The 21,280-nt window shown below is 37.3% G+C and overlaps 1 protein-coding gene across 2 annotated transcripts in view; it reads right to left on the bottom strand.

Moving 5' to 3' along the window:
* Window positions 1-549: 549 nt before the first annotated feature.
* LOC125265426 (SLAM family member 9-like) overlaps window positions 550-21,280 on the bottom strand; it is a 55,066-nt gene continuing 34,335 nt past the window's right edge. Inside the window, exons 1-4 of one of the 2 annotated variants that reach the window (XM_048185646.1) lie at window positions 7,905-8,217; window positions 1,275-1,595; window positions 819-1,109; window positions 550-752 (exon numbers count right to left, since the gene is read on the bottom strand). In XM_048185646.1, the coding sequence (XP_048041603.1) occupies window positions 586-752; window positions 819-1,109; window positions 1,275-1,595; window positions 7,905-7,941 (816 nt within the window). In that variant the 5' untranslated portion in view covers window positions 7,942-8,217 and the 3' untranslated portion in view covers window positions 550-585. Of the gene's footprint in view, window positions 753-818; window positions 1,110-1,274; window positions 1,596-7,904; window positions 8,218-21,280 lie in introns of those variants that run through there. The other variant, XM_048185644.1, reaches the window with a different exon arrangement.

Raw genomic sequence — 21,280 nt, forward strand, 5'->3', positions numbered from 1 at the left:
ACCACAACAGAGAACTGGTCCCCAACTAAGCCTGGTTTCTCCCAAGGTTTTTTTCTCCATTTTAATACCTGTTTGCCAGCAGGTTCCTTGCTGCTGTCGCCTTTGGCTTGCTTAGTTGGGACACTTGACATTTGATCTTCAACAGTGTTTTGATCTGCCTGCATTGACACCATTGTATGCAAACTGAACTGAGCTGGATGATGACATCACTGTTTACTCCAGTGCTGATATAGATAAATTAACTATTTACTTAAGATGGATACTGACACCATTTTCTTTAAGAGCTGCTGTGCAGCCACAATTATATACCAGTTATCACTGTAAAGCTGCTTTGACACAATCTGCATTGTAAAAAGCCCTATATAAATAAAGGTGACTTGACTTGACTGCTGTGTGTGTAAATCATTAAACACACACAAACACACTAAAATCAGACTCACTGCTGAAACAACACAGAGACACACCATACACAGAAATCAAAGATCTTACCGATTTATTTCTGTTTCTTCTGTTGAATGTGGGATCAGCGTAAGTGATTTCTTCTGCTTGAGTCTCTGTTTCAACAATAATGACAGAAACAAACACTCAGTGAAATGATGCTTGAGAATTATATACATACAGGAAACACTTGCCTTCTCTGTGTGTGTTTCTGTGTTTCCTGCAGATGCAGAAGATCCCGACAGCAGCAACAATCAACAGAGATCCAGCAGCAGCAGCAGCAGAGATCAGCACTGTCTGAGAGACTGGAAGAACTGAAAGAGACGGTCATTAGCCCAGATCAATGTGTGCAGAAACACCAGATATCATCAGTGAAGTACCTGCAGCACATGTGTGACAGAGCTGAGTGTTGTTGAGGTGTTGAGTCTGGTTTCTGATGGGATTGTTCAGCACACAGCTGTAGGAATCATCCACACACTCCAGATGGAGAAGAAGATCAGACCGGCTGCTGAGATCAGACACTCTGATGCTGGAGAATACACTGTTTCCTTTGAACCAGGAGAGAGTCACATGACTCACATTCACAGCTGAACACACCAATGAACATGATGATGATGATGATGAAGAGTTTAGTGAAGAGTTACTGCTGATGACAGGAACAGGCAGACGAGCTGAAAACATGACAGAATGAATCAGATTCAGTAGAAATCACTGTGATCTTCTGGATAAAATGATCAGCATCATCACAGAATTCTCCATCATTTGATCATATTCTCAGTAACATTATCTGGTGAATTTAGTCAACAGATGTAACAGGATAGTAATTCTCTCCTCACCATAGACAGTGAGATTGATCGTGTTGATCGTGTCTCTTTCACTGCTGGAGACTGTATAAAGTCCAGAGTCTGTGGTTCTGCTGTTGATGATGGTCAGAGATCCAGTCTGATGATCCAGTTTCAGTCTGTCTCTGAATCTCCCTTCAGCATTATCACCAAAAAACTTGCTCTCTTTGTTTTTCTTCACTTTAGCTATGAGAATGTCCCCAAACTTCCAGTTGATCTCTTCATCTCTGTGTATTTGAGTGAAACTAGAGTTCAGAGAGACTAATTCTCCCTCAGTCACTGACTCTGACTTCACTGCATCAGCAACAAACACACCTGAACACAAACACACATATTAACTCAAATTAATTCTTCACTCTGCACTCATTTCTATATACAGTCAATGAAAGTGGAAAATATTAGAAGCAAAATGAATGTTGGAATAATGTGTTTAAATGATAACCCTAGTGAAAAAAAAACATAGCCTACTTTATTGTATTTTAAATATACAGTGGGTACGGAAAGTATTCAGACCAGGGGCATATTCTTCGTACCTCGCTTAATACATCTGAGATGATTTGAGATGCCAGATCTTCTAATCGTGATAACTGAACTCTGGCTAATTTGGTTCTTTAAACGAATTTGCAGATTGGATTAAAATATCTGGATTAAGTTGTCTAAGATTGCTGGGTGTTCTCGTGTTCCATGAAAAGGGCAGATGTATCGATACACGAAACCTCGATCAGCAATGCAGCGATTGGGTGGAGTCAAGACGGCAACGTAATGACATCATAGAATGAGAAAAGACACCTGACGAAAAACTTGACGAATTTCTAGACATTTATAAGGAAACAGCCAAGCGAATAAATGACAGAAGAACGACATAAATGTTATAATAGATAAATGAAATGTACACTATTTTTTTTTACATGATTACCCAATTATTTAGGCTAAATTCACAATTTCTAGTATTTGTACAGGCAATTTTTTATTTCAATGTTGTAATTAGCAACTAATTTACCTTTGAAGCATATTTGACAGCATTAATTAAAGTTTCTTAAGGGTCAAGATCAAGTTATCTGCATCTCCTGCGCTTCATCAAGCCACTCCCATAATATCTGTCACGGTTCAAATGCACAAATGCATGTACGGCATAGACATCTGTACATCATGTGTGTAAGACTCCAATAAAAAATATTACGTACTTATTCCCTCACGAATGAATCTCTCAAAGAGTAAAACTGTTGGTGTCTATATTATGACACTACACGGCATTATAGTGTTATTTGCAAATTTATTTTTAAATCATTATCATTGTCCCTGGTTTACATTAGGGCATCACCTCCGCTTAAAAAGATGCAATATAATCCTGTTTACATGAAATAAGCCTGCTCCCGAGCAGGTTTGAGCTTACGGACCTGTTGCTATGACAGCAAATCTAGGGTGAGCGTCTAAAAACCGAACAATCCAAGATCATGCCAAATCGCCATCAGTCAAATCCAGATAAGTGAGTTAGCGACGTAGGCCCTACGAACAATATGCCCCAGCTTAAATTTTTCACTCTTTGTTATATTGCAGCCATTTGCTAAAATCATTTAAGCTAATTTTTCTTCCTCATTAATGTACACACAGCACACCATATTGACAGAAAAACAGAATTGTTGACATTTTTGCAGATTTATTAAAAAAGAAAAACTGAAATATCACATGGTCCTAAGTATTCAGACCCTTTGCTCAGTATTACTCTTACTCTTTTTTAATAAATCTGCAAAAATGTCAACAATTCTGTGTTTTTCTGTCAATATGGGGTGCTGTGTGTACATTAATGAGGGAAAAAAAGAACTTAAATGATTTTAGCAAATGGCTGCAATATAACAAAGAGTGAAAAATTTAAGGGGGTCTGAATACTTTCCGTACCCACTGTATTCCCTTTTTGTATGTACTATCTTTAAATATATAAAAAGTATATTAGCATCATATTTTCACAATACAACAAAAGTGGGTGGGACAGGAATGTGTATGTGTGTGTGTGTGTGGGGGGGGGGGGTGTATTTAAATTGTATTATTACAATAATAATAATAATAATAATAATATTAAAATTAAAATTAATACGATAGTTTCTTCTATACATCTGATATAATATAATGTTGTTAGTCCCGAGAGTATGTACATTAGTTTTTTTTTTTCTCATTAAAACCAAAGATGTTCATCAGTGATTGTATATCAAGAGCAGGGACACGATTATGTGAATTTTGTTTTGTGATTTCAATGGAATGAATAGAGAGTCTCTGCAACAGTTAAGCGATAGATTGTTGCTCTTGTCCGTGTGAATCTTACGGTGACCGGGAGGGGACATGTTCGATTCACTTAGTTTTGTCGTGGCCAAGACATATGAACATATAATGACATATAAACTCGTGGGAACGTGATAATATGTCATGGCCACAAGATATTAATTTGTGGGAACGTGATAATAAGTCGTGGCCACGAGATCGTTTTATCGAGGTAATGACATCCTTATGTCTTGGCCACACAATGTAAAGTCGTGGCCTCGAGATCATATGGTACGGTGGCCGAGAGAGCTCAACGCGCTGCAAATGAAGAAAACACATGCAAATAGAAAAAACACCAGCAAATAAAGAAAACATCTTCATCAGTTTGACAACACATGCACTGCAAAAGTCCACAACACTTACAAATAGTGAAACGCGCTGCAAATAGGCCTGCTCATAATGCACATACGATCATAATGTTAACAAACAAAAGTATAAACAAAAAAACTCACCTTTCAGGTGCACACCATGAGTAAACATTGAACAATCCCAGCGGTCCCAGACATGTACGTCAATGTGTTCCCTATAACATTTTCGTTGTGGTCTGTGCCAGTCCCGGAGCCAGGACAAACGATTTGGGGGATATTTTGCTTTAAAAAAATATTATTAATAAATTATTAATAATAAATATTATTTTTAAATAATTTACTTGATTTTAATGTCTCAAATCCCAGTCAATTATTCACTGCAGAAAGTGAAAGTAAAAACAAAAGCGAAGAGAGCTCTACATGAAGCTTCACCATGTTCTGATAACACTATTTAACCTTAATTTATTTCTTAATATTTCTCTTGTGGCCCATACGTATTGAAAAAAATGAGGAGAGATGTTGGTGTTACAAGTTGTTTTTTTAAAAATGAGGAGTTAGCTAATCTTATTATAGCACATACGTGTGATGCGCTATAAATTATTGTGGGGCAAATTAAATTATTAAATTAATTCTAAAAGTAGCCTAATCATCATCATCCTCATCATCATTCAGATCATCGCAGAAGGGGCTTGAGATCGCTGGGCCTAGTATGTGCTATTTGCAGCGCGTTTGTCTATTTGTAAGTGTTGTAGAGTTTTGCAGCGCGTCTCACTATTTGTAAGTGTTGTGGAGTTTGCAGCGCATGTGTTGTCAAACTGATGAAGATGTTCGAAAAAAAAAAGTTGAGTGGTTAAACTTGAGACTTCGGAATTCAAATGACTCTTCAACTTGGTCTGTGACCAATCAGATTTTGTTGCTCACTGCCTTCAGCCAATCAGAGCTGCTGACGTCACAGTCCTCGTCTGAATCCCCCTCGTGCAGTCACTCAGTGGCTTTCAGGTGAATTATATTGTCGCAATGTATAATTTATTTAATAAAACAATGAAAGCGCAATACATCGCTCAATCTTTGGGGATTCTGACCAGTTCAATCAAGTGACATCGCAGACTGACAGATGGCGACGACAACCGGCTAATCTAATGGCCTACGCGATCCTGAAAGAACCGGAGAAAAGTGCTGCTATTTGGAGGGAAGTTGTAGTCTACCAGTTAACAAACTTTTTTTTCTTCTTTTTTTTAACAAACGGAGAGCAAGATTTCGGCTTGAAATCTCCTTTTTAAGTTTGTGTGTGGTGGTTTATGGCACATGTTTGTATGCAGCACCAAAACATTCATATGATTGGTCAAATTGACCCGTATGTGTAAGCGGCCATCAGACACAATAATGAGAAGCTCATCAGAAAATGGAATATAATGTGTAATTTGTATTTGTGTATAGAGGGTCACCACTGATCCAATAATTATTTTCTTTAATGAAAAACATGGTAAGTTTTGCTGAATCTATGTTAAGTTTAAATAAAAACCATTGGATTTGTTAATGAAATATGTCTCTTCATTAGTGATGTTGTTACATTTTATTTATTTTGATGGCCTTTAAAACAAATTCATTCAACTTTGGGGAAATGTCACCTTATTAATTTGTTAAACTGTATTTAAATAGTAGCACAATTATAATACTGTATTTTGTGAGATTATGTAATTCACAGTACAGTAGTCAACATTTGAAGTGGATAAAAAAAATCAGCAAAGTTGTCCTAAGAAGAAGGATTTAGGACAACTTTGATTAAAGGTTTTGATCTGCTTCAAATGTTGACTATATTATACAAAGTATAAGTAATAACAAAGTGTATTGTTATTGACTGCAAAGTGTGTATTTAATATTTGTAATAAACCAAAGGTACTGAGCATACAGTATATACTATTACCTGTAAAATAACATATTATTCGTCGTAATTAATTTGTAATGTACTTAAATCACAAATTAAGTGTACTCATAACACAAATAAAATACAGGGAGTGCAGAATTATTAGGCAAGTTGATTTTCTGATCATATTTTTTTCCCAAGCACATTTTACCAATTCCAATCCACATCAATCTTAATAACTACTATTAATATTGTTTTTAATCATTTATAAGTGATATATAATTGTTCATGAAGGCTGGAAATGAAAAATGCCTTATATTCAGGTGTGCAGAATTATTAGGCAAGTTTTCTTTTACAGGCAAAATGAGCCAAAAAAGAGATTTAACTCAGACTGAAAAGTCAAAAATTATTAAATACTCATGAGAAGGACGCAATACTAATGCAATACTAGAAATTGCAAAGTTAAAGCATGACCAAGGGACAGCAAAATGCTCATTGGGTCAGCGGGGTCAGACAAAAACAGGTGGAAAAGAAAAGACACATGTTAACTGCAAAATAATTAAGAATTAAGGTGAAGAATTAAGTGTGAAACCATCAGGAACCCTTTAGTCTCCAGCGCCACCATTTTCCAGAACTGCAACCTACCTGGAGTCTCCAGAAGTGCAAGGTGTCAGGATCTCAGAGACTTAGGTTAGCTAAAGAATCCTAAAAAATGACCTGCACTTGATAAGAATCACAAGCTGAAGTGTTATAAAATACATGAAGACTGTGTTTTTATAGGCCTTATAGACAGACAGCTTGAGAGTGACTCCTGAAGGACCAGCACCACATCCTCTTGTACCACTGTTTGAAGAATTTATCTTCCAGAATCTGGCAGTAAGGTGTTTGAGTTCACTTTTAGTCCATCTCTTATCCTGAAATGTCTGTCTTGCAGAGATGGACTAAAAATGATCTTCCAAAACTTACTGCCAGATTCTGGAAGATAAATTCTTCAAACAGTGGTACAAGAGGATGTGGTGCTGGTCCTTCAGGAGTCACTCTCAAGCTGTCTGTCTATAAGGCCTATAAAAACACAGTCTTCATGTATTTTATAACACTTCAGCTTGTGATTCTTATCAAGTGCAGGTCATTTTTTAGGATTCTTTAGCTAACCTAAGTCTCTGAGATCCTGACACCTTGCACTTCTGGAGACTCCAGGTAGGTTGCAGTTCTGGAAAATGGTGGCGCTGGAGACTAAAGGGTTCCTGATGGTTTCACACTTAATTCTTCACCTTAATTCTTAATTATTTTGCAGTTAACATGTGTCTTTTCTTTTCCACCTGTTTTTGTCTGACCCCGCTGACCCAATGAGCATTTTGCTGTCCCTTGGTCATGCTTTAACTTTGCAATTTCTAGTATTGCATTAGTATTGCGTCCTTCTCATGAGTATTTAATAATTTTTGACTTTTCAGTCTGAGTTAAATCTCTTTTTTGGCTCATTTTGCCTGTAAAAGAAAACTTGCCTAATAATTCTGCACACCTGAATATAAGGCATTTTTCATTTCCAGCCTTCATGAACAATTATATATCACTTATAAATGATTAAAAACAATATTAATAGTAGTTATTAAGATTGATGTGGATTGGAATTGGTAAAATGTGCTTGGGAAAAAAATATGATCAGAAAATCAACTTGCCTAATAATTCTGCACTCCCTGTATACTTATAACACAAATAAAGTATACTTATAACAGAAATAAAATATACTTATAATATAATGTATATATAACAAAAAATATACTTTTAACACGAATAAAGTATACTTATAACACAAATTAAGTACACTTTAATATCACTAATCAAGCATGTAATTAGTCCCTACACAGACAGATACTTAAAGTGTACTAAGTATACTTGAAGTTGTTCCAATTTAACACAAAAAAGTACTCTAAATATACTTAAAGTTGTGTTTTAATACAACTTAATTACAACTAAAATATACTTAGAACAAAATTAGTTGTTTCAAAATAGCACACTTTAAGTTAACTAATCATTAACACACTTGAAATATACTAATAATTAGTCTTGCTGCAAGTATACTTAGCATACTTTTTTTTCACTAAGGAAAATAAAGTGAAGTGAGACTATAAAAATACTCACCAGCCTGACACAAGCACAAACAGATGAAAACAATCATTTTCTGAAATAGTTTGAAACAGGACTGTGATAATAGTCGTATCCTGACACTCGTGAAAACATTGAATGTTTCTTAAAGCGAATGAATCTGCGGGTCTGTTGTAAAGAGGTTCAGTGAAACTAAACTCCTCCTTCAGATACTGCCATGCCTTCTCAAAATGAGCTACAGAAAGGAGAGAATGGGAACTATTTCTAATAATATGATCAAAATATTATCAAATTTAGAGACATTTTTCCTCAAGCCTCTATTTATTTCAGATGCTGGGATGTGTCCGTCAAGATCCAAAAGGAATTAAATGAAAGACTAATTCTGTTTTGAGAAAGAAAAAGTTGTGAAACTTAAAATAATTACTGAAAAGGTCAGTCTGTGTGGGAGGAGCTACTGGACGAGTTTAACTGCTGGATTTCTCTGAAAATCTTCATTACACACTGACAGAACAATCGACATTTGCAAGAGTGCAGGACTTGATTATTATAACATTTCTGAAACTGTTAAAACATGTTTGATACGTTTATTTTCTTCTGGTTGTTCTCCTGGAGTCTGACTGGTGAGTATTTTTATGGCTACAGTTGTCTTTATATTATCATTTCTCCACATACAATCTGATCTTTATTGTCTCCATCGTTCATTTTACTCTAATATTGTCAAGTTTTATCAGACTAAACCTTCAGAAATACTTCTGTGAAAAATAAAGAGGACAGTTTTAAATGGACAAAAAATCAAATCCAGTGACTCTCCAGAGTGTTTGTGTTTGTGTTCAGGTGTGTTTGTTGCTGATGCAGTGAAGTCAGAGTCAGTGACTGAGGGAGAATCAGTCTCTCTGAACTCTAGTTTCACTCAAATACACACACATGAAGAGATCCAGTGGAAGTTTGGGGACATTCTCATAGCTAAAGTGAAGAAAAACAAAGAGAGCAAGTTTTTTGGTGATAATGCTGAAGGGAGATTCAGAGACAGACTGAAACTGGATCATCAGACTGGATCTCTGACCATCATCAACAGCAGAACCACAGACTCTGGACTTTATACAGTCTCCAGAGACACAACGATCAACACGATCAATCTCACTGTCTATGGTGAGTAGAGAATTAGTTATTTACAGTCCAGATCAAGTTTACATAAACCTTGCAGAAACAAAATGTGTGTTATTTTTGTTATGTATACTCAAAAAAAAAAAAAAAAAACACCCATGGATCATCCACTGAAAAAAAATATTTGTTGGCTCAACATCCATTTTATATATATATATATATATATATATATATATAGAACATTTCAAGCTACAAATTCTAAAACAAAAATGCAAACTAAAAGGTAAACATAAGTGTATACGTAAAGTAAATGAAAAAACTAAAGTAACATCAACTAGCATTACAACTTGGTTAAAATTAAGTAAACCTGACTTAAAATTTAAGGTATTTGTGAGCTGCGTGATATGCAAATATTATATCCAGCCAATGAGCGAAGCTGGAGCCATTTTTAAGCGTGAAGTGGTGAAGACAGCGAGAACTGTGTCAGGTATACTGTCTATAAAAACATTAACTAAAATATTAGAGCTTTCCTTTTTAAGCATTCATAAACACTTGTTTATTGTGTTAGTTGGTGTATTCCTAAACTGGAAGCACAATACAACTTTTTCTGAAGCGTGATGTGGTGACAATGGTGAAAGAAGGTAAGAAAAGTTTAGCTTTATATTAACAAAATAACACATTAGATTTTGACTTTATAAACATTAATTAACACTCATTTATTGTTTAGATGGGGGTATTCCTAAATTGGAAGTACAACTTTCTGAAGCACGATGTGGTGAAGATGATGAAAGGAGGTGAACTAAAGTTTAGTTTTATATTAACAAAATAAAACTAATAGTTTGAACTGCTGTAAATTCTTCAATAATTAGAAAAGTGTTATGAATACTAGTTTGCAACTAGTTACATGTAAGTTTATTGCACATAAATTAAGAAACCACTTTGCAAGCCAGTATATTTTATTATGTGCACGCTTCCATCAAACGGATTGCTTGCTTAAATGCATATAGTGTTTGCACGTATTCATGAAGATTGCATAAATATCATAACATGAAAACAGTTGTGGATCATCCAGTAATGACAGGATAGTTAAGATTCAATGGTATTGCCATTTTTGAATGGGGCAGTTTTAATTAAAAAAAGTCATTTTGTCTTGTGGAGTATATGTAAACAACTGTTATGTGAAAAAGCTTATTCAGGACAGTACTAGATAAAAATAAAATGCAATTTTTACGATCCCTATTATTTTGTTAAAATTATTAAAATGTTGCATATCCTACAAAGGGAATGAAACTTATGAGCAGAACTGTAGCTGTCTGACTCAGTGAATCACCAATTTCTGTTTAAATTAAATGCCCATCACAGTTTACATGACATTAAAATTCAAAGTAATCACTTTGGTAATCTAAAATACTTTTTGGATGTAACTGTAATTTGATTACCACCCATTTAAAATTTAACAGTAATGAAATACATAACTAAGTTACATGTCATTTCTCCACTACCCTGGTACTAACGCACATGCATTGAGTACATTGAGTTTTCACTCAGCTCCAGAAAGAATATGTAATAAGAATTGAAAAAGCTAGACTAATCATATTTTATCTTCTTCAATACTGTTGTTTTTCTCTCCATTCATCGTGGATCCTGTTAGATCAATTTCTCAAGGTAACAACCTTTGTTAATTTCACACTTGACTAATAATAGTTTTTGACAATTTTTCTTTGCCAAAAAAAAAAAAGAAGAAAAAAGGTGAACCTGGCATGTTTTCTGCATTTTGGCTGATTTGTCTGCTTTAAAGGCATATTTTTCTTTAAAAATTTTAGATATAAAAGCTTGTGTGTATCCACCATGAAAATCAACTTTTTGTTTCATGCACTTCTCAACCCAAAGCTGTGGAAATACACAGAGAAGTTGATTCAGAGTTCAATGGTGACAACACTGATAATCTCATCAGGCATCAGCAGGTGAGTGTCTGGAATACATTGAACACTAATGGCAGTGGTTTTTAATCCTGGTCTTGGTGACCCCTGTTCTGAACATTTTTGCATCTCTACTTTATTTAACACACCTGATTCAGATCATCAGTTCGTCAGGAGAGAGCTCCATGAACTCAGCTGAGTGTGTCAGATAAGAGAGACATAAGTCCTATTCAACAGTAACTGTTTCTCATGGGGATGTAAGGTATTTTCAGCATTTACAGGGGCTAGCTGGTGATTTTATTGCCACCTGAATCCAGAATGTCAGTGTTTTTCTCCCACTACCCACTTTAAAAATGCCTGGCCGAACTACTTACTGTTTTTTTACAGTTACCAAGGTCATGTGGTAATTTAATGCCATCCGAATCCACATCTCTGAGTTTACAAGAACAGATTGATACAAAATTTACAGTTTAAATCCTTTTTGCCATATAAGTGTTGAGCTTCACTGTAATTTGCATCCATTTAAAAGATACATTTATAACAGAAATGTTGTAAAGTATTTACAAAAGCAATATTTCATCACCGCTTCACACAGTGGAGGAAGGTGTTAAGAACAAAACGAGAAAGAGAAATAAAGCACATACCATTTAAAATGGGCCATTATTCTGGCAGCAACAGGTGTGCAATACCATTTTAAAATATGTATTATGTAGAACTGCATGCATTAAAAATATAAACCAAGCAGCTTTATGCTTAGATCATGGAAATAAGAGGCTGCGTTAACTTATTCCTGCTAATTTCCCCATTTTTATAATGACATGCATCATTTTGAGATAAAATGCCATATAGAAAACCATTTCAAATATAGCACATCTATTTTATTATTTTCAAGCAGGAGATTTAAATCATCAAATAATAAATAGTATTTTATTACACTACATATGATACTCTTCTCATTATTCCAAGCATATGACATTTCATTTACAGCAGACAATCATGCGACTGACCGCGTAAGCAGCGTGCATGTTCCTACAAGACTCACTCCTCCGCCATGAATAAATTGCTTCTTGAATGCATGAGTTTCATCACTGAAGTGCCATGCAAATTTATTTTTACAGACGTCCACATGAGAAAGAGCAGTTCAGGGGTGTGTTTCCCGAAAGCACCGTAGTCAACTATGGTCGTAAGTCCCATTAAACTATATCGGTAACGACGGAACTTGCGACCATAGTTCGCTTTGGGAAACGCACCCCAGAGCGATATCTGTTTCTATGAAATTAGTTTGATTTTGAGCTTCAGACTAGGGATGCTAACGATTAATCAATGATTGATCTATTAATCATTAGTAATTTAATCAATAAAACTTGTCAGTGATTGATTAAGCAAGGTCATCATGGTTTCAAGGTTAACGATTAATTGATTATTAATTTAAATGATGGTGGATCATGGGAATTTGTGTAAATTATCATCCCTACTTCAAACCTCAATAATCAACTTAATAATGGCAGTAAATCAATTTTACTCAAATAAATCAGAAATGAAACAAACTGTAACATTTATTTATTAAATATAAAGGTGTTTTCTTGTTATTTCAAAAAGTTGTAACTCATTTTATGTTATATAAATGTTTTACAGTGGGAAAAATATAATACAATCTGGAACTACAAAGTAATGTTGTAAGTAAATACGCATTTGCTTTGCTTTCCTTTGGAATGGATGGATGCTTATGGTGACTTTGGGGAACTGGAACAGCACACACACTGATCATGAAGGTGGATTCATGGATGATGGGAACTTTCTTTTTGTCAAATTGTCACTTATTTTTTTCAGAAGTACCACAGCAGACTACTTTTGGTTTCATACTATATAAGTTGCTGTTGTTTCCAGAGTTGTATTGCAATCTCTGTCAAAAAAACCTAAAATGCTTTATTTCTGTACTAATTTTATGAAAACCTTTTGTTGAAATGCTGTCCAAAAATGAAGTAAATTGCTTTGTTTTTTGCTAATTGTATGTTTTGTGTTTATTCTAAAGACATTTAATGTTCTGGATCAGGGACATGCACAGGAATTTTGAGGGGCAGTTGCTCTGGCCTAAAAAAGGGATCAAACTTGCGTCTAGTTAACTTTCTAAAGTAGCAATCGCTTCTCGGGTCGACATTAACACACTGACAAAATTATATTCAGAATTAAAAATATTTTTAAACCACTTTTTAATGTGTGATTGTGTAAAGGTTTTCACGAGATACCAACCTTTCGCGAATTTGCTTCCAACACTCGTTCTCATGGAGGCGCGGTGTGCACGGAGGGGAGGGGCTGTGCGTGCGTGAGTATGTGAGAGAGACGCGTGAGTGAGAGACGCAGCTGAACGTTTGCTCTATGAAAGACATTGACAAAGACGAAAACTAAGGACATTTAATCTATTATTTTATTTTATTTTAGTTAGTTTTGCCAAACACACATTACAGTTTTGGTTAGTTATCGTTTTTTTGTAATGCCTCGTTTTTATTTATATTTCAGTTAACGACAATGTTTTTCCCCACCTAGTTTTCGTTTTTTTCGTTCGTTTTCTTTCACTTTCGGACGGGTGCCCGAATATGGAAGTGAATGAGGCTTTTGCGATTTTTTTTCTTCTTTTTTTTTTATCTAGGCCTACGTGAAATTCTGCATCCATTGTACGATTTTTTTATTTATTTTTTTCCACCTCGGAAGGGCAACGTGAGTCGAGAAGGGCATATGGGCAGTTGCCCGGGCAACCTGAGCAACCCCCTGTGCACGTCCCTGTTCTGGATTAAAATTTTAAGTTGTTTCAACACAACTTGCTATTACTTGGTAGTTTGAACTGGTGTTTTTAAGTAAAAAATGTTGAGGAAACAAATATATTTAAGTACCTATAACAGGTTTTCTTGTTTGTTTTAAATGAAATTGCTTCAAGTTGGATATACTTAAAAATTGTGATGCAAACATAGTGCATACATATTTTAAGTAAATCCAACACATACTTTTTTACATTAAAGGGATAGTTCACCCAAAAATGAAAATGTGATGTTTATCTGCTTACCCCCAGGGCATCCAAGATGTAGGTGACTTTGTTTCTTCAGTCGAACACAATTGATGATTTTTAACTGCAACCACTGTCGTCTGTCAGTCAAATAATGGGAGTGGATGGGGACTTCTGCTATAGGAGTAAATAAAACTTGCATAGACAAGTCCAAATTAAACCCTGTGGCTCGTGACGACACATTTATGTCCTAAGACACGAAACGATCGGTTTGTGTGAGAAACTGAACAGTATTTATATAATTTTTTACCTCTAATACACCACTATGTCCAACTGCGTTCAGCACTCGGTTAGTGATGTCTGATCGCGCTCTGACAGCGGCAGTGATGTCTCGCGCATATACTTCAATGAGAGTGAGACATCACTGCCGCTGTCAGAGCGCGATCAGACCTTACTAAGCGAGTGCTGAACGCAGTTGGACATAGTGGTGTTTTAGAGGTAAAAAATTATATAAATACTGTTCGGTTTCTCAAACAAACCGATCGTTTCATGTCTTAGGACATTAATGTGTTGTCACGAGCCGCATCTTTGTCTCGAGTTTCAAGATCACTGTGTGGTGTTGTAATGTCTTGTAACTTTCCTCTTATCTTCTGCTGAAAGTGAAGTCCCGCTGGGCTTTTGCCCGTTGTGGCATGTTGTATGGGCCTGTAGACAGTCACATACTTGTGAAGCTCTCTTTTCCAATCCTGGCCCTCAGCTTGGGAAATCTGTACTTGTTTCATCAGTGATGCGTTTTGTCTTTCCACTTCTCCATGTGCTTGCGCCCACTTTGAAGTCATTTTGATATGGTAGATACCATTTTCCTGGCAAAACGTCTGAAACTGACTGGATTTGAATTGCGGTCCACAATATGTCCTGATTGTTAAGGGAAGTCCGTGCCAAATGAAAAAGTCTTCCAAACGGTCAATCACTCTCTCTGCCGTTGTGGACTTGAGGGTTGCATACTCATAGTACCTGCTGTGATAGTCAACAACAACCAGAATTGAATGTCCATCAGGCAAAGAGCCAAGCAAGTCTGTGGCTAAGTTTTGCCATGGCCCTTCAGGCATCACTGTGGGTGACAGTGGGTCTGGAACATCTGGTTTTGCTAGCAGCTGACACCCGTGACATGTCCTCACAAATCTTTCTGCGGCCCTGTCCATTCCGGGCCACCAAACCTTTGTTCTGAGGTGTTGTTTTGTTCGTACAACACCAAGATGACCCTCATAAGACTAACATTTCGATTCATGCGCATGGTTTTGAATGAGGGCTATAGATTACCTCCAATGCTTTGTGGTCTGTGACCAGATCGAACTTCCGACCATAAACGTATGGGTGTAATCGTTCACATGCCCACACTAAAGCAAGTGCTTCTCGCTCTGCTAGCGAATACCTTTGTTCACACTCTGTCAAGCTCCTGCTCACACAACAGACAGGAACTGTTCCTCCTCGTTGGTCCTGCACTAGTATTGCTCCAATTCCCTTTGGTCCAGCATCGGCAATGACTTTTGTTGGTGCGTCCTTGTCAAAATAAGTCAGTGTTGTGGCCTCGGCCAACTTATCTTTGAGAATTTTGAAAGCTTTCTTTTGTTCAGTTCCGAAAGGAAATTTGGTATCTTTTTTTGTCAGTCTGTGCAGAGGTTCTGAGATACTTGCAAAATGAGGTATGAAACGGCTACTATAGCCGGCTAAACCGAGAAAACTTCTCACCTCTGAAGCATTTTCAGGCTCTCTCGCCTCCACAGCTGCTCTCATACTTTCTGCTGTTGGGCCTATGCCTTTCTCTGACAACAGCATGCCCATAAACACCAATTTGTCCATGTTAAACTGACACTTCTCTACATTCAGAGTCAAGCGACAGCTTTCCAGTCTCTTTAGTACTGCATGCATTCTTTTCTCATGAGTCTCTTTGTTAGGCGCATGGATGATGATCGTCATCTGATATGTTCTCTACTCCTTCGATGCCAGCTAGAACAGTGGCTATTTCATGCTGGTATTGCTCACTCGCTGACGAAACTCCAAACACCAGTCTTTTGAACCTATATATGCCATTATGAACAGCAAAAGTTGTGATGTCTCTTGATTCTGGGGTCAATTCCAGCTAATGATACCCCCATTTCAGGTCTAGTTTGCTGAAAACAACTTATCCATTCATTCCTTGCAACAGTTCATCCACCGTGGTAATCGGAAACCTCCCACAAGTGAATGCAGTGTTTGCTTGACTCATATCCAAACACATCCTTATTTCCCCATTTGCTTTGGGCATAATGACAACTGAGTTTACCCAAGGAGTTGCTCCATTGACTTTCTCAATAATTTCCATGTGGAGCAGCTCATTTATTTTTTCCTCAACAGCCTCTCTTAGATGGAACGGAACACGTCTAAGAGGCTGTGCAACTGGAGTCACTATACTGTCTATGTGCAGGCTAATTTGTTTTGGTGTTGAGTATGCATACAGTTTTTTTCTGATTTAGCCGAACTGCACTTGATCTTTTTTCCTTTCAGCATTTCCCACGTTCCTTCATAGTAGATAGTAGATGTTGCTTGTTGCTCCTGAATCAACTAACATGGGTAGTCTGACAACTCCTACTGAGAATGTTAGTTTGTCCATGTTGCTCTGTTCTCTTACAACAAATGCAAACTCTTCATCCTTCTCATCGGATTCAACTCTTTCTACTGTCTGTTCCGAGTTTTCCTTTGTTTTACACATTTTTGCAAAATGATCTCTTCCATTGCACTTTCTGCATGATTTTCCACATGCAGGACATTTATAATCTTTTGCAAAATGTCCTGTCTTTCCACATCTGTAGCAGGTTTTGTTTTGATTTATTTCCTTTACTATATTGCATTCATTTTTTCTGATCTCTTGCTACTTTTCTGGACATAAGACTCATCGTCTCTTTCACTTCAGTCTCTGGAGAAATGTGCATCGCCGCCATCTGCAGTTCAACAGTTCATCATTTCTAGAGTGCAAGAAAGTGTCAAATCCGTGCCTTCCTCTAGCAATTTTCTATGCACATATTCAGAATTGCCCTGACTCAAAACAGCATCCCTTATTTGATTGTCTTTATCAGCTCCAAAATCACAATCTTTAGCCGCTTCCCTTAAACATGTGACAAACTTGCACAGTCTGTCCCATTTTCTGCTTTAGCTGATAGAACGTCTTGTCTTGCAAACGCCATGTTTAAAGGACTAGTTCACTTTTAAATAAACTTTTGATGATAATTTACTCACCCCCATGTCATCTAAGATGTCCATGTCTTTCTTTCTTCAGTCGAAAAGAAATGGATTCCAGGATTTTTCTCCATATAGTGGACTTCAATGGGCACCAGGTGGTTCAAGGTCCAAATGACAGTTTCAGTGCAGCTTCAAAGAGCTTTAAACGATACCAGACGATGAATAAGGGTCTTATCTAGAGAAACGATCGGTCATAAAAAAAAAAAAAAAAAAGTTTACGTTTTATAAGCACAAATGCTCGCCTTGCTCTTTGGGATGCGTGTTCATGACGTCCCGTAATACGCAATTACGTTGAAAAGGTCAAGCTTGACATAGGCGGAAGTACAGAGTCGGTGTTTACGAGTTGAAATTGCAAATACTAACCCTGCGTCTCAATCAGCTCCCTAGTTCCCTAGGTCGTGAATCAGTATATCATGAAAGTGAATGTGTCTGATTCCCTGATCAGTGCCCTGACTACTGATCTAGGGAGTTGATTGAGACACATGGTAAGTCAAACAAAAAAAAAGGTAAAACAACTAATGGTTCTTCCATCCTTTGTTGTCAGTGCCATCAGACAGTCATACCCTTCTCCATCAGAACAAAAACACCTCTAAAGGGGGTCGCACACCGGCCGCGCACATTATATACGCGCGAGCTCAATTTTGACTCGACTCCTGATAGAAGAGCTGCACAATGGGAGTGTTTTACTTCAACAGGGAAACATTACATATGCTTTAATATTTTGCACTGATGTTAGTGTACATGGAAAATGGCACAACAAAGCAAAATGAAAGAAAAGGCTACGTTTATTATACATTTTTAGACTTTATTCAAGCTGTTAAACTAAGAATGTAAAACTGATGTTTCTTGCAGCACAGGGTGAAGTCAGTATGTACATTAATGATGATTTGAGAGAAATATAATATACATTTAATGTAAAACAATGTACATGGCACTTGAACAACTTCCTGGACAGGTGGAGCAGGTGGAGCAGGTGCTGAATGTCGCCGCCGGTGTGTGTACACTCATAGAAAACAATGCATTCGAATTTTAAAGACGTGGCGCGGTGCTGAGCTTCATGTCCGGTGTGCGACCCCCTTAAAATGCTGTTGCTCAGTAACGGTGGAAATCCATTTTTCTTCGGTAATGCAGTAAGATGGAAACAGGGACTCACCGACTGATTCTTATGGCGGGATTGAAATGGTCCAGTCATGGCAGCATTGAGATTCTTCCTCTGTTGGCAGTGGTTGGGATTTGCCACATGTGCACCACCATGTCTCGTTAGATCTTCGTCTGCCCGATGCTTAAGAGGTGTGTGTCGCCGCAGCAGTCTCTTTCATCTGTCTAATTTCTTCCTCTGTGTATTCCGGTTCAAAAAGTCTTCACTTCGTCTGACATTGTTGTTTTACCTTTTGTTTGTAAATGGCGTTTGACTTAAAATGACCAATCGTTTTGCTAGATAAGACCCTTATTCCTCGTCTGGTATCGTTTAAAGCCCTTTGAAGCTGCACTGAAACTGTAATTTGGACTTTGAACCACCTGGTGCCCATTGAAGTCCACTATATGGAGAAAAATCCTGGAATGTTTTCATCAAAAACCTTAATTTCTTTTCAACTGAAGAAAGAAAGACATGAACATCTTGGATGACATGGGGGTGAGTAAATTATCAGCAAAAGTTTATTTAAAAGTGAACTAATCCTTTAACTGAGGCACAAAGTATGCATTCAGTGCGGTTACTGCCTGCGAGTAGTCTGTTGGCCCTCCCGTGTTAGCGAGTGTGGAGAAAATATCCTGCACGTCTGTCCCAGCATGATGTAAAAGCAAAGCTCTCTGTCTTTGTTTTGTAGCATCGCTTGTCTCATCAGTCATCCTGAAAAAACCCTTTCCATCGGCGAAGAGTTCAAAAGCATTTAGCAATCTTGTCCACTATGGACCCGCGTACCTGGATCTCTGTAACAGTCGAACTTGGGAACGGTACCTACATACGGTATGGTCTAACTCACTGCCAGATTTAACTAATGAGTAGGTCCTTGTTTCAACATCCTCGTCACCAAAGTTATAACCTTTCTAGTTATCTCGGATTAAACTACGCAGACACCAGATTCAACTTGCCACCCGTCTTTACTCCTCCATTGTTACGTGATGACGTTAACGACGTCATATCAATACACAACAATTAGAAAAACGTACCTGTGGGAACAATTTCGCGAGTAGCAAAATACGTACCAATACCACTGCAGTTTTGATGTGAAATGTCCACTGAGTGGCACTAAAAGTGTGTTCATTTTTTTTGCCAGAATATAACACAGTGACATTGTTTTTTATACGAATCACAGCAGTTCTGATTTTAGATTTGCTCTCCATTGCGTTGTAAAATAACGTACCACCAACACTACACCTAAACCTACCTGATAGTGTTAACAAAAGCAAATGTGACATAAAAAGCATCCGTAATCATGCCGTTTTAGTCCAACTGAAATTTTACCATAAATTGATCATTTTTATCAGGCTCCTTTGTTTAGGACAGTTATTTCACTTTAAGAGCAATTGAAAGGATGACACTTAGAAGCTTTTCCAGCTGAAGTCTTCATTTTATAAATATGGTCTCTTTAAATCAACAAATATCAACAGATATCTGCCCTGACAAATATCAGAGCTATTTTACATACTGAATTAAATTATTATTCTCCAATATTTTCCAGCTCGTCTGCCTGTTCCTGACATCAGCAGAGACTCTTCATCATCATCATCATGTTCATTGGTGTGTTCAGCTGTGAATGTGAGTCATGTGACTCTCTCCTGGTTCAAAGGAAACAGTTCATTGTCCAACATCAGTGTGTCTGATCTCAGCATCAGTGTCTCTCTTCCTCTGGAGGTGGAATATCAGGATAAAAACACCTACAGCTGTGTGATCAACAATCCCATCAGAAACCAGACTCAACATCTCAACATCACTGAACTCTGTCACACATGTGCAGGTATGACAGCAGCACTAAATTAAATTTATATTTTAACATTGCTCATTTCTGTTCTCACAAGACCGTATCCACTGTTGTGGCTTTACTGAAGCTGTGATCCGATTGGCTCTCTCTGCTCTGGTGGGCGTGGCTACTGTGGCTGTTCTGGTTTATGACATCAGATCCAGAAGTCTTCAACAGAAGAAGAGTGTCAAGAAATATCCATCAAACTCTGATTAATCTGATATCAGGAAGATGGAGATGATCTGGAGATATGGAAATGACTGGAGAGATTAAAGTGTATTACAAGAAATCTTTTGAGTAAATAGCATTGATAGACAGACAGACAGACAGACAGACAGACAGACAGACAGACAGACAGACAGACAGACAGACAGACAGACAGACAGACAGACAGACAGACAGACAGACAGACAGACAGACAGACAGACAGACAGACAGACAGACAGACAGACAGACAGACAGACAGACAGACAGACAGACAGACAGACAGACAGACAGACAGACAGACAGACAGACAGACAGACAGACAGACAGACAGACAGACAGACAGACAGACAGACAGACAGACAGACAGACAGACAGACAGACAGACAGACAGACAGACAGACAGACAGACAGACAGACAGACAGACAGACAGACAGACAGACAGACAGACAGACAGACAGACAGACAGACAGACAGACAGACAGACAGACAGACAGACAGACAGACAGACAGACAGACAGACAGACAGACAGACAGACAGACAGACAGACAGACAGACAGACAGACAGACAGACAGACAGACAGACAGACAGACAGACAGACAGACAGACAGACAGACAGATAGATAGATAGATAGATAGATAGATAGATAGATAGATAGATAGATAGATAGATAGATAGATAGATAGATAGATAGATAGATAGATAGACAGACAGATAGATAGATAGATAGATAGATAGATAGATAGATAGATAGATAAATAGATAGATAGATAGATAGATAAATAGATAGATAGATAGATAGATAGATAGACAGATAGACAGATAGACAGATAGATAGATAGTCACACCTGATTTAACTCATCAGCTCATTAGTAGAGACTGCAAGACCTGAAGTGTCAAATAAGGGAGACATACAAAATGTGCAAGGCTGGTGCTAGCTACTCCAG

This window comes from Megalobrama amblycephala, linkage group LG3 (assembly GCF_018812025.1).
Source record: "Megalobrama amblycephala isolate DHTTF-2021 linkage group LG3, ASM1881202v1, whole genome shotgun sequence".
NCBI lineage: Eukaryota > Metazoa > Chordata > Actinopteri > Cypriniformes > Xenocyprididae > Megalobrama > Megalobrama amblycephala.